General features: G+C 41.8%; 2 protein-coding genes across 18 annotated transcripts in view; one reads left to right on the top strand and one right to left on the bottom strand.

Annotated features, from left to right (window-relative positions):
* Window positions 1-381: 381 nt before the first annotated feature.
* Window positions 382-6659, bottom strand: ANAPC13 (anaphase promoting complex subunit 13). 5 transcript variants are annotated; one of them, XM_081234632.1, is made up of 3 exons: window positions 6576-6659; window positions 5135-5260; window positions 382-1407 (listed from the first exon to the last, which is right to left on the bottom strand). In XM_081234632.1, exons 2-3 carry the CDS (start codon window positions 5231-5233, stop codon window positions 1282-1284), a joined length of 225 nt encoding a protein of 74 aa, XP_081090758.1. In that variant the 5' UTR covers window positions 5234-5260; window positions 6576-6659; the 3' UTR covers window positions 382-1281. The 5 variants fall into 5 exon arrangements, with proteins under 5 accessions (XP_081090758.1, XP_081090759.1, XP_081090756.1 ...); XM_081234633.1 differs by lacking the exon at window positions 6576-6659 and adding an exon at window positions 6312-6377; XM_081234630.1 differs by lacking the exon at window positions 6576-6659 and adding an exon at window positions 6169-6285.
* CEP63 (centrosomal protein 63) overlaps window positions 6594-12856 on the top strand; it is a 76097-nt gene continuing 69834 nt past the window's right edge. For 3 of the 13 annotated variants that reach the window (XM_081234617.1, XM_081234629.1, XM_081234615.1), the window contains exon 1: window positions 6823-7045. In XM_081234617.1, the coding sequence (XP_081090743.1) occupies window positions 6864-7045 (182 nt within the window). In that variant the 5' untranslated portion in view covers window positions 6823-6863. The other 10 variants (XM_081234625.1, XM_081234626.1, XM_081234622.1 and 7 more) reach the window with 9 other exon arrangements.

Raw genomic sequence — 12856 nt, 5'->3', positions numbered from 1 at the left:
ACCACAAATAAAGTTGTAGTGAAGCCCTCATTTAACTAGAACATGGAAGAACTGTGGAATTTTAGGTACTTTAATTTTTTGAAAAGCTTTGTTCTCTCTCGGTATAAAATGTTTTTTCTGAACATCTTAATTCTCTTTTCCACTGGGTTGTCCGTCTTCAGTTATTGAGGGACTGCTGACTTGGGGTCTTTATTCTGAGATAAATGACTTCTAGGCAAGTCACTGATCCACAGGGAGATCAGCCTGGGTGTGTCTGGATGTCAGGTGAGTTGTTACAACCATGTTTCTGATCGAAACCCTAAAATCAGCTCGTTCGTTTTGTGGTACACTTCCTACTCCTAAAAGGTAGGTAAATAAAATGACCCAGTTAAAAAAACGATGAGAAGAGAGATTTCAATTATTCAGTGTTTCCAGTTTTTCACTGAGGGATACGGATGTAAAAGCCAGGGCCTCTTCCCACAGAGTTTACAATCTGGCGAGAGAACAAAAGAGATACCACATAAAAGAGGCAAAGAATTCTAGGAGATAATGTCCATCAGGGCGTTTTTCAAAATACAAGTTCCTTCACAAACCTGTAACTAAATATTGACTCCATGGTGCTTCAGTTATATCTGAAAGGGCTTTGAGAAAGTAAGAAATCCTGTTACTGGATAAAACTAGTGGTCTATCTCGCCTTCCCAGCGGCACCAAAGGAAGCTGTAGGGAGAGCAGGGGTTAACTGTCAAGATAGCTTTTCATTTGTAAATTTATCCAAAGTTTGAAAATATCAAGGGGAACCTTAGGAATCCCAGTAGTCAGTGAATGGGCCATCTATACGTCCAGTACATCTACAGACTCCACACACACCCACTCAGATGATTCTCAGAATGGGGGTATATGAGAAATTAACTCTCCTGTCTGGCTTCATTGTTCTTCGCCTTTCCCTCTCATACCTTCAATCACCTGCGTCACAGGACATATATAAGTAGTTGGGAAGCGTTAAACTCCGACAGTAAAGCAAAATCAGAGCTAAAGGCAAATGTTTAATGAATCATGCTCAAATACTAGCTAGTCAGTGAAGAACTTTAGGTTCAAAGGGCCAGATATTCTGCAATCCCAAGAAATCGCAATCAGCTTCTCGTTCGGGTTGAGTATTTTCACATTGCATTTTGTGGCCACAAAATTAGTTGTACATTTTTGAGCGCTGATCTAACACTAGAAGATTCAAATTAGGAGGCTGAAAGGAAACATTTTGTATCTGTGTATTTAAAAAAAATCTGTGGATGAACAAGGAGCCAGGAATCAGTTTCCAATGGGGGGAACGTTCTCATGGAGGTACTGTAAGGCCAAGTCACTCCACTTCATTTCTTGTTCTTTAACAGATTCTGTGGTACCGCCATTGTCCTGTTCAGGTTCAGGAAGCTCATTCTGAAAAGGTACAATGGACATTCAGGACGATGTTACACTCTACGTTAACAAACCCCTTAAAACTCAAAAGCACTTGGAATGAAAACCCGTGAGTTCCTAGAAACAGGCAGCATAGAAGCGTATCCTAAGGAAAGAGCTAGAAAATAAAAAATGTGAGGAAACATCACAAGTCTCGCTCCAACGTGCCCCATCCGTCTCCAGCCGGGAGTGATAGCATTATGACTCTGGCACTTGTGCGGCAGGCCGCGTGGCAGGAGGCTCAGGACACAGGCTTCTGGGAGCCACTGGGATCCAAGGCCATGACTCCACCATTTGCTCGGTTACTCAGGCAAGGTATTCAGATGTTTGCAGCCTTTGCTTCCTCTTAGGCAATGAGAGAAGAAAAGTAGTCACCATCTCACAGGACTGCTGTGAGGGCTAAATAAGGAAATGTAGGTCAGGTGCCCAGCACTGCGTGCGGTATCCAGTGCAAGGACTACCTGTCATCCTTACTAGCGGCTAGGAACACTGAAAAAAGCCAGTACTAAATCTTTTTTTGGGGAAGGCTGCTTTACAGAATACCACCTTTGCTGGTATGTTCCTTAAGCACAAGAAAGGTATTCAAAACGATCCTGTCTGTATCCAATGTGCCTATATTATAATGGAGGTAGGAGCACTGAAAATGTAACACAGTAGATGAGGCTTCCCCCTAGTGGTGGAGCAGGGCAACACAGAACAACATAGCCTACCTGCAACTTTCTTAAAATGGTAAGCCATGGGCCACACTTAGTGTAGAATCTGGGGTAGTTTTCTTATATATTTCCAGCTTTACTGAGATTTAATTTACCTATAACATTGTGTAAGTTTAAAATGTACAATGTGATGATTTGATACACATATATATTGTGAAATGATTACTGCGATAAGGCTAGTTAACACATCCATCACCTTGCATAGTTCACCATTTTTTGGCACGTGGTGAGAAGTTTTTGATAGTTTCCTTGTATTTTAAATTTAAATTTATTACTACTGGAACTGTTTCATACTAGAATTCACTGATACCAATATATTTCTTTTCAGTTATCTGAATTTAGACTTTTTTTTAATGGTAGCAAACTGTCATTCAATATCCAGACTTATGATTTCCCACTGGACTCCAATGTGCAGTATATGAATATAATAACTTTTTTCCTTCAAAGTGATGTTCAATATGAATAAAATAGTTTATTTACAATATGTACAAGTATGTTTGAATCACATCTTGCTCTACAAATACTCAGATTCATACATACTTGTACAAATTGAAAGGAACTACCATTTTCTCTAAAGCAATATTGCAAAGAGAAAGTTTTGTTTCAATAACTTATAGCTGACAAAGCATAAACAAGTCCTTGGTTAATCAATTATTTAATTCAGATATTATTTAATTTCATCTTGTTCTAAACACGTTTTTCATTTGGTCACTATTGTCTCTTGCAATGAATGCCAACATATAAAATTGCATATATGCCTGGAAAACAAACACAAAGTATCATAAAGTATCGTGAACATAACAACCATCTATCGTGGGGTACTGCAAAAATGGCCACAATTCTTTGTAGCCACTCCTATGAAAAGGCACTGTCTATTTCCCCAATCTTGCATTGGGACTGATCATGTGACTTCTTGGCCTAGTCTCCATGAAGCCTTGCAGTTTCCTCTCATGCTGCTCTTAGAACCCTAAAATGATTGTGAAGTCTGGGCTAGTCTGCAGGATCATGAGACTGTGGCCTGGTCAGCTCATCATCCCAGCCTCCGGCCTGCCTGCTGGCCGACTGCAAAACACCACCAAGTCCAGCAGAGATCAACCGAGCTGGCAAAGATCACAAGACTCTCTCAGCTGAATGACAAAATCACGACATAAATAACGGTTGTTTTAAGCCACTATGTTTTGGGGTTATTTGTTAGGCAGCAGCAAAAGCTAACGACACAAACATTGCCTTAGAATCATAAGTCCTGGGAAAAAACACAGCTTAGCAACAGGTCCAGGCTACAGCTTGGAAGTCAGCATGGAAATCTCCCTCTCCGTCAACCCCTTCCACACAAATGGTCCCCAAATCCTGCTATTGGCATGTCCAGAATTCAGCAATTCCCCTCCACTTTCTTGCTTTTGTTTAGGTCCTCCTCCCTTGTCTAGACACTGCATTAGCTTCCTAATGGGTCTCTTTGCCCTGTCACTGGCCCCTTTCTCCTTGGCACACATTCTCTAACAATGCTGCGAAACTGCTTTTCTAATATATTTGAGCATGTCAGATCTCTACTTTGAAGACCACTCACTCCTGGATATCCTCAGGATGAGGGCTAAGCATGGCATCAAATGCTCCTCTCAAAATTGGGTCCAAGACCGACTTTTCTCCCTACCTTTTATGAGAAGTATATCCTCCATCCACACTGAATTGCCTCACCATCTCCCAAAGCAGTTTACAACTCTGAGCCTTTCCGCCCTATGACAGGCTTAAATGTGATTTTTCTCTCTGAAGCCCTTCCTGATGCCCACCAGGCAATCAGCCACTTCTTACACTACATAGCTGTTCACAACCCTCACTTAGAACACTTACGATTACAATTATTTATTGATATATGTGGCCTCTCTAGACTCCAAGGGGCAGAAACTGTACTTATGTTTACCAAGTCTTAAGGCACACAGTAGGCTTCAAGAATTGCTTGCGGAATGAAGGAACCACCACCGGACAGGATCTGGAGCCTCACAGACTTCGGTGTGAAGTCCAACTTATTGGCTACCAACCTTTGGGCAAGTTCCCCTCTTTGATCCTGTTTCCTTCCTGTACAGTGGGTAGAACACCACCACCCTTGAAGGGTGTTTTAAGGATACAGGTAATGTCTGTCAGATTTCAAACTTGGTCTATGACACAAAACAGGTGTTCAGTAAGTAGAGCTATAATTCTCATTATGCTCTTTTGACTATTTTTCTAAACTTGAACTAACCTGTTGCTTGTTATTTGTTATGTGTATTATTCACTGAACATGTTACCTCTTATTCTTAGATGAAAATGTAAACGGCAGTGGCACACGGTCTGCCTGCAAGCTCTAGTTTATTAATGGCTCTTTGCAATTGGCAGGCTCTAGAGAAAAACAGTCTCTGTTCTCCTTGCTAGGCCTCTGTGACATAAATAGGATTTTTAATAAATATTTATTCAAGCAAAATGTTGAGATCACTTATTACGTGAGGTTTAACAAACTCACTGCAGGAGAATTTTCCAGAGGTCAGGAAAGAAAAGAGCGTGATGGTCTAAATGCAAAAGAAGAAAAGCCAGGTCTCTTCCAAGTATTTTCCAGGGAACCTAGAATAGGTATGTGTTCCAAAAATGTGTGTTTCTAAAAATGTCAACTGACAAACCACAGGTAGAGAAGAAATAAAGTGCATATGCCACTGCTTCTTGTTCCTCCTCATTGTGTGCATTAAACTTTCACCATCTGGTTGACTAGCTTTGGTGTGGTGGACAGAACATGGCTCAGAAGACCTGGGTTCTAGTTCTGGAATGACCCCCTAACTGAGCTGGTCACGTCAGCCCTCTGAACCACGTTTCTCTTCAAAGTAAAGCTAAATGTTCTCTAGAAGCTTCTAGAGTTAGAGGACTCCACAGCTTTGATTTCTTTGCCTTACTAGTTTGTCTTGATATCCTACCCCTACTAGGGTCTACCAGATCATACCTTTAACCTATCACCCTCAGCACAAATTACAGCCTACCAGTGGTATTGCAACATCCTCATAAGGCAGCTTGTCTTCTCGCCAAGCATCGTCAATCAAATCCAAGATCCTTCCGTCTCTCTGTACCTCACTGTCCATTCTCCTGGAGCTTTGATCTTGCCAGATCTGTAAGCCAAAAAGATTATTTCTTAAACATGAAGACTGAGGAGATGTTGTAATCTAGCAGTAGGGTTCTCCAGGCCTTTTAGCCTGGATGTGAATTGTGGCATATCACCCTGGGAAAGACTCATCTCATCTGAGTCAGGTTGCAGTTTATTTATGAGACCATAGTCCCTCCCAGCTGATTTTCCCAGTCACACACAGATTCCACCTTTCTGTAAAGTTTTCTCAGATCACTCCAGCTTCAGCACACATTCTGCCCTTGACTGGTTCCTTCTTGTCCTTATGATCCACTAAACAAGTTAGGTCGGCTTTGTGACTGATTGCTCAGGCATTACTGTTTCCAATTGCTGTGTGTAAATTTTGTATCAATGACTCAGCATAGCGTTCCCCAATCTGGCCTCGATCTTTTCCCACCTGTCCCTCTTCCAAACACCTCTAACCCTGTCATACTTACAACCTTTGCACTTAAAGGTCTCTTTGCCCCACCACTAACACCTACTCTTCCTTCCAAACTCAAAGTTGGGCGTCAGCTTATCGGGGTCAATATCCCATTTCCAGAATTAGGCGCTAAGGCGCCTTCACTCTTCAGGAGCTGTAAGAGTGGAAAGCATAAGGCGTGCAATGACCAGGACACGGCCACCATCCCAAGCACTTTGCCACACTTGCCAGAATAAGCCATTACCATTTTCCTGAACAATTTTTTTTTTACACATGTGACTATCCCAATGGTTGGAATGCACTATCTTGTTCCTTTTTTCCCCAGCTAACCCTCAGTCGGTCAAAAAACTTAGCTCCCAGGTCGCCTCCTGCACGAGCTTTCTCTAAGCGCCAAGGAGAACGCGGTCCCCGCCCCTCCGCGGGCCCCATAGTTCCCTGGGCGCAGTGAATGGTCCCCATCGGGAGCTTGTTACATTGCCCGCCACAGGGTCTTCCCAGACAGGCGGTGCGTACGTTCCCCGGCGCAGGGCAGTTTTATCCATCTCTGTTTTAGAGCTCTGCAAACGTGTAGTTACAGTAGCAAAACCAAGACGCCTTTTCCCGCGCTAAAACTGACCCTCGCAGGCCACCACCATCCGTACAGGTGTGGGAGGCGGCCCCACAGCCGCGGCTTCCGGCCCGAGGCAGGATATACCAAATGCGGCAGTGGGGGAAGCCCAGGACCGCCGCTTAAGTCCCTTTCCACCCCTCCCGACGTGCAGTGACGGGAGTGGTTATGAGGATGAGGTGAAGAGAACGGCCTCGGCCAAAAGGAGCAGCATAAGTCCGAACGCGCTCCCGCTTCTCCAAGACCTAGGCTAGGGGCGCGGGAAACCCTTACCAGCACCCGGCCCAGCGCGGCGCCCGCCTCCAGCGGACCACACCCTCAGTGTCACGTGACCAGCACGGTCTTCTCTCAGATCTCCAGACATGGGTGAGCCCATTTGCAGGCGCGGAGGGGGAGTCAGGGAGGGTGTTGCTTCAATTAAAAGCGAGGGGGCAGTGGGCGGAACGAACGTGCAGACGACTGTGGCTGGACGTTAGGTTGGCGGTGACGCGCGTGCGCGCCCCCGGCCGGAGGTAACGGCGGGAAGCTTCGGGGGCGCGCTCGCGGCATTCCCGTAACCGCATGTGCGAACGTCGGACGGCAGAGGGGCGGCAGTGTCCACAGGCAGCCCTGGCTGCGGTGGGGCCGCGTTCCGAGCGGTCGTATGGCCCGGGTCCGCCCCGGCGCCCCACCCCTCGGCCTCGCCGCGGACCCGCGAAGCCAGATATGGCCTCCCCCAGCGCACTGTATGGGCCAGCCACGTGGTCAGCCCTTCCCCGGAGGCTGGGCCGGCAGGAGGGCTGCAGGGTGGGCGAGCTGCTCATCTTCCCCGGGCGGAGTCGGCCGTGGGCCAGTCTTCCACTTCAGGGGAGAGACCCCCGGCCCAGCCCTCCCGCCTGGGCTGCCTCATCTGGTTAGCTTCCTAACATTGTTGAGACTTAGGTCTTTGATGGAAGGTGATAGCGGTTCGTTTATGGGTGGGAAGTTTAGCAAGTTGTAAAAAGTGAGTTGATTTAAAAGCCTTAATGTTAGTACATTAGGTACGGAAATGTGGCAGAAATCATGAAGGACTGAAGTTGGGGAACCCTGAACTTATGGATTGCTCCATTCAAATCAGGGGTGGGAAATAGATGATGAAGTAAGGGAATAAAAGGAACGGGTTCTTAGAATACTTTAATCATGAAGGTATTTGAAGGCAGTAAATCTCGGCTCATAATGTGTTTTTTTTGTTTTGTTTTGCTTTTTTAATGTCTCTTACAACGTCAGGGTAAAGATGAGCTTCCTCTCAGCGACTAGTCTTCATTTACAGTTACAGCACTCTTACTTGCAGAGTAGTTTTCCTTGAGCCTTACAGACGATTCCTAAGCCAGTCTTAAAAATTTTTTTCTTCCTTTAATAAAAGCAGTATTGTAAGATTTGTGCCCTGTAGTTATACAGTTCCCCACATGCTTGCATTTAATTTTATTTTCTAGATACGAAGAGGAAATCATAAGGATCGTTAACTACATGTTACTTCAAATATTTATATTTATATTGATCATAGCTGTAGCTTAATGATATAACAAAGGGTATGTATTTTCTTATTTGGAATGCAGTATCATCTTTAGGTTGATTTTTATCCTGAGTTTCTTGCCTTTTGACTATATCATTACCAGTGATCAGTATGGTAAGAATGACTGAAATTAAAGTGGGTTAGATATTTATAAACATTCACTTACACTGCGCTTTAAAATGTATTCAGGTTTTAACAATTATTTGTAGTTATTGTATCTGTTAATTGTACTGATGCCACTTGTCTCCCATTAAAAGGTAGAACACCTTTGCTTGTTCCTTCCCGTTCTCACTTACGTAGTAGTGGTGGCAGATGGTGACAGCGTCAGTGGTCCAGTTTATCAGAGCTTCCTACTTTTTTTTTTTTTTTTTTTTTTTTTTTTTTTTTTTTTTTTTTTTCTTTTTGCGGTATGCGGGCCTCTCACTGTTGTGGCCTCTCCCGTTGCGGAGCACAGGCTCCGGATGCGCAGGCCCATCGGCCATGGCTCACGGGCCCAGCCGCTCCGCGGCACATGGGATCCTCCCAGACCGGGGCACGAACCCGTATCCCCTGCATCGGCAGGCGGACTCTCAACCACTGCGCCACCAGGGAGGCCCAAGCTTCCTACTTTTAAACATATGTCAACTTGATTTGAAATTCAGCTAAAGCCAACACTGACCTGGACTTCAGGAATTGAATTTTCGGTTTTTATGTTACTTTAGGTTTTTTTCTTCAAGAACTAAGTTTGTGTTTTCGGTTTTACAAAACCACAGTGTTGTCCTCACATCTATGAAAATTAATAAAAATTCCACAATGTCAATATTCAGTCTGGGTTCAGGTTTCCCCACCTGTCCCATACATGTATTTTTATAAGTAGCTTGTTTGGATCAAAATCCCGTAGAGATCCACGTGTTGCATTGAGTTGATGACACCTTTTCAGTCTTTTTTAGTATAGCAGTTTCAGTGCCTCTCTTTTTTCCCTTAACATTCTAGATTTAGTTGACTGCATCCACATGGTATCCTTTAACTTGTACATCTATTCCCTTTATTCCCTCTAAACTGGTAGTAAGGTCTAGAAATGCCCTGTCCAGTATAGTAGCTATCAGCCATTGGTGGCTATTTAAATGAATTAAAATGAAATAAAGCTAAAAATTTCAGTTCCCTAGTTGCATTGGCCACATTTCAAGGGCCCAATAGTTGGGTGTATATGTAAAATATTTCCATAATTGCATAAAGTTCTGTTGAACAGCACTGATCTAGAAGCTTGATCAGATTCAACCTTGACTTTTTTTGTGGGGGTGAGGGCAGGGCAAGATTTCATCGGTGGTGCACAACACTCCAGAGAGGCACCTGATGTCTGAGTTTTCTCTCTGTGATGTTAAAATTGAGCATCGTAGTGGGTTCAGGTGTTGTCGGCCCAGTCCATCCATCATGAAATTCTCCATGAGCCTTTCACTTAATGGTGAGATCCTTTCATGGATTTAGGTTGCCTGTATCCACTATTGCATTGGCGGTTGCAATACGGTGATTTTCTGATTCTGTCATTCCTCAGCATTTATTAGCTGGAAATTTTTTATGAAGAAGAACTTTTTATATCACCAGCTATTTGACTACCCCACCAGCTATTTGAAATACAGTTTGTATAGGAAAGGCAAGAAAAATGCTTAATTCTTTCCCTCTATTTTCAGAGCACAGTAATGAGTTGGTGGCCTAGCAACCTCCAAAGGTAACCATGAGGGTTTTGCCTTTTTTTTTTAATCATCATGAAATTATAGACTTGAATATATTTAAACTGTTTCAACCTACTGCAGTCTTTTTTTTTGGGGGGGGTACTCAAGTTGTCCTGTTGTTGACGAGTGGCAGCCTGTTTAAGTTGGCTTCTGTCCACTTTGATATGACCAGTAATCTTTGAGAGTTTCCTTGTTTTCTGGTAAAACATCTTCCTGGCTCATTTAAACATTTCTGACCACCAAGAAGCCCTGGTTCCTTTCAGTGGGAGATGGTGTTTAGAGACCAGTCTGGGTGCTGAGGTACTCTTGCTACTAGATTGGTCACTGGTTTTAGGATTTACAGTGGCCAAAGTTAGGAAATATGTACATTTTTTAAAAAGAGAAATATCCAGAATTCACACTGATATCTCCAATTTAACTTCATAGTTTTTTTTAAACACCTGATTTTATATTTGTATCTTTTTCTCTTTTGCCTATTAACATACTTTTTCTGTATTACATATAATGCTTTCAAATTAATGATACCAATTTTACTATTAATAATATGATTCCTGAGTGATGTTTAGGGTTTCTCTATAGTACGTTTTTGTCCTTAGTATATATCCCAGTTGGAATATGTACAGTAAAATTGTTGCATTTTAAAACGAATGAAACAATTTGTTATATGGTAAGGGTGCCAACTTGATATCTAGTTGATAGTTGATTTATTTCATTTTGTTTCCAATATTTTTCAATACTGCTTTTTTTTTCCAACTGGATTTCTTTCATTATATTATAAAACATTAGCATAGTGCCTATAAAACAAGTAGCTGTTAAGGTATACATCCAGACAAGTTTAGCTTCCTGTTTTCTCTACCCTATTTCCCTTCCTTATAGGTATCATATTTACCACCTTTGAGCTTATCCTTCCAGAAGAACAAATACACTATATATATTATATATTTATATAATATATCCTTAATATATTCTGACATTTATATTATACATAACATATATAATATATAATTTATATTTATGTAATATATATAATATATATCTATAATTTTCTCCCTTTCTTAGGTAAAAAGTAGTGTTTGCATATACTGTTTTGTATCTTGCTTTTTTCATCTAATATTATATGCCCTGTAGAGCCCACCATAGAAGTATGTAGAGATCATTTTCCGTTTTCACAGCTTCATAGTATTATTCCATTGGTGGATGAATATTCAACTAGTTCCCTGTCGATAGGCATTTGTGTTGTTTCCTACTCCTGCAAATAGTCCTGCGGTGTATATCCTTCTGCATGTATGGTTTTGTATTCTTGCCAACATATGTTTGGGATAGATTCCTGGAAGTGACATTGTTGGATCAAAGGGTAAATGCATATATATCAGTTGCTAAGTATTGCCAAAATTTCCTCTATAGTAGTTGTACCGTTTTGCATTCCTACCTACAGTGTATGTGAATGCCTATTCCCATAGCCTTGTCATCAGAGTGCATTTTCAAACTTAATTTTTCATTAATCTAATACAGAAGAAAGGGTAACTCAGTGTAGTTTAAATTTGTTTCTCTTATTGTAAACAAGGTTGAGCATGTTTTCATATGTTTAAGGTCATTTGCATTTCTTTTTATGAGAACTCTTTGTTCATTCCTTCTGCACATTTTTCTATAGATTTTTATTTTTCCTTCAGTTTTTAGAAGCTCTTTATATATTTGGTTAATTAACCCCTTGTGATAAAACTTTCAAGTAATGTCATTTATCTTTCAGCTTTGCTTACAGCATTTTTCCCATGTAAAAGTGTAGTTTTGTCTACTAAGATTTCTTAGTCTTAGCCCCTTATTGTTTCTGGATTTTGAGTCATAGTTTGGACAGTGTTTTAAAATTTCATTTTTATTTTGGGCCTCCCTGGTGGCGCAGTGGTTGAGAGTCCGCCTGCCGATGCAGGGGATACGGGTTCGTGCCCCGGTCTGGGAGGATCCCATATGCCGCGGAGCGGCTGGGCCCGTGAGCCATGGCCTCTGGGCCTGCGCGTCCGGAGCCTGTGCTCCGCAACGGGAGAGGCCACAACACTGAGAGGCCCGCGTACCGCAAAAAGAAAAAAAAAAAAAAAAAAAAAAAAGTAAAATTTCATTTTTATTTTGGAAAATTTCTTTGATACTTTATCTGATAATTTTTTCCTTAAATTTAAATAGAAGCCTTTCTGGGCAGTCATAAATGATACTGATTATTTATTGGAGCAGGCACAGTTTATCAGTCATAGTATATCTGTCATAGCCATAGATCTTTGTAATCACAGTAACACCAAGGCAGGTAAGGGACAAAGCATTGTTATCTTCCTTTAAATGAGACTTGATGAGTAGGCATGTTCCTTCTCTTAGTACACATATCTAACCAGAGTTTTTATTTTCTTCCTGTGTCCCATTTTGTGAGTAATTTGATCTTGGGTGCATACCCAGGATATTTTTCCTGATCTTTAAAATAAAGAGGTTAAATTGGAGCCCTTTGGGTTCTTTCTAGCTCTTAAATTCCAATATGTTAATGAATATCAAAGATTTTCCCATTACTAGATACCCTCTTTGTTTTTTTTTGTTTTTTTGTTTTTGGTTGTGCTGGGTCTTCGCTGTGGCACGCGGGCTTCTCTAGTTGTGGTGTGCAGGCTTTAGTTACCCTGCGGCATGTGGGATCTTAGTTTTCCGACCAGAGATTGAACCCGCATCCCCTGCATTGGAAGGCGGATTCTTAACCACTGGACCACCAGGGAAGTCCCTAGGTAACCTTTTTGGATTCTTTTTTCCCTAAGATTTAAAGTATGTTTCCCCTGCTTCCCAGACTTGGTAAAAAAGCCTGTATTTCCTTTAACCATTTTATTCTAGATTTCACTGATTTAAAGTAGTCTTCATTCGAAACGAGAGTTTTAATTATAACTTCTGTTTGTTGAAATCTTGGTCTAACTGCAGAAATGACTGAGTGTCCTGTACCAATTGTAGAGCTACAGTTTCCATTTAACTACGTTAACATTTCATGTTAGTGGCAAGGAGCAGCAGATTATCAAACAGTAATTGCTTAAATTTGTATTTATTTGGATAAAGGATAAATTTTATATAATTACCACATGGCACAGGCAAAAAAGAAAGCAAGTGATGTAGTGCATGAGCTGAATGAGGGTCAGGTTGGTTAGGAAAGGAGTCAGTGATATAGCTATGAGAAACTCGGATGAGAAAAGTCCACAGCAGATCTGAGTCCTTGCTATTTACCTGATGCTCAGGAATGAGAAATGATGGTTGTCAGCTGCTCGAGGAGATGGTGAACGTTTTGTTAAAAGATCATTATATAG

The sequence above is a fragment of the Mesoplodon bidens genome (genome assembly GCF_964165515.1).
Source record: "Mesoplodon bidens genome assembly, chromosome: 5".
Taxonomy (NCBI): Eukaryota; Metazoa; Chordata; class Mammalia; order Artiodactyla; family Ziphiidae; genus Mesoplodon; species Mesoplodon bidens.
This window is presented reverse-complemented; position numbering and strand designations above follow the sequence as displayed.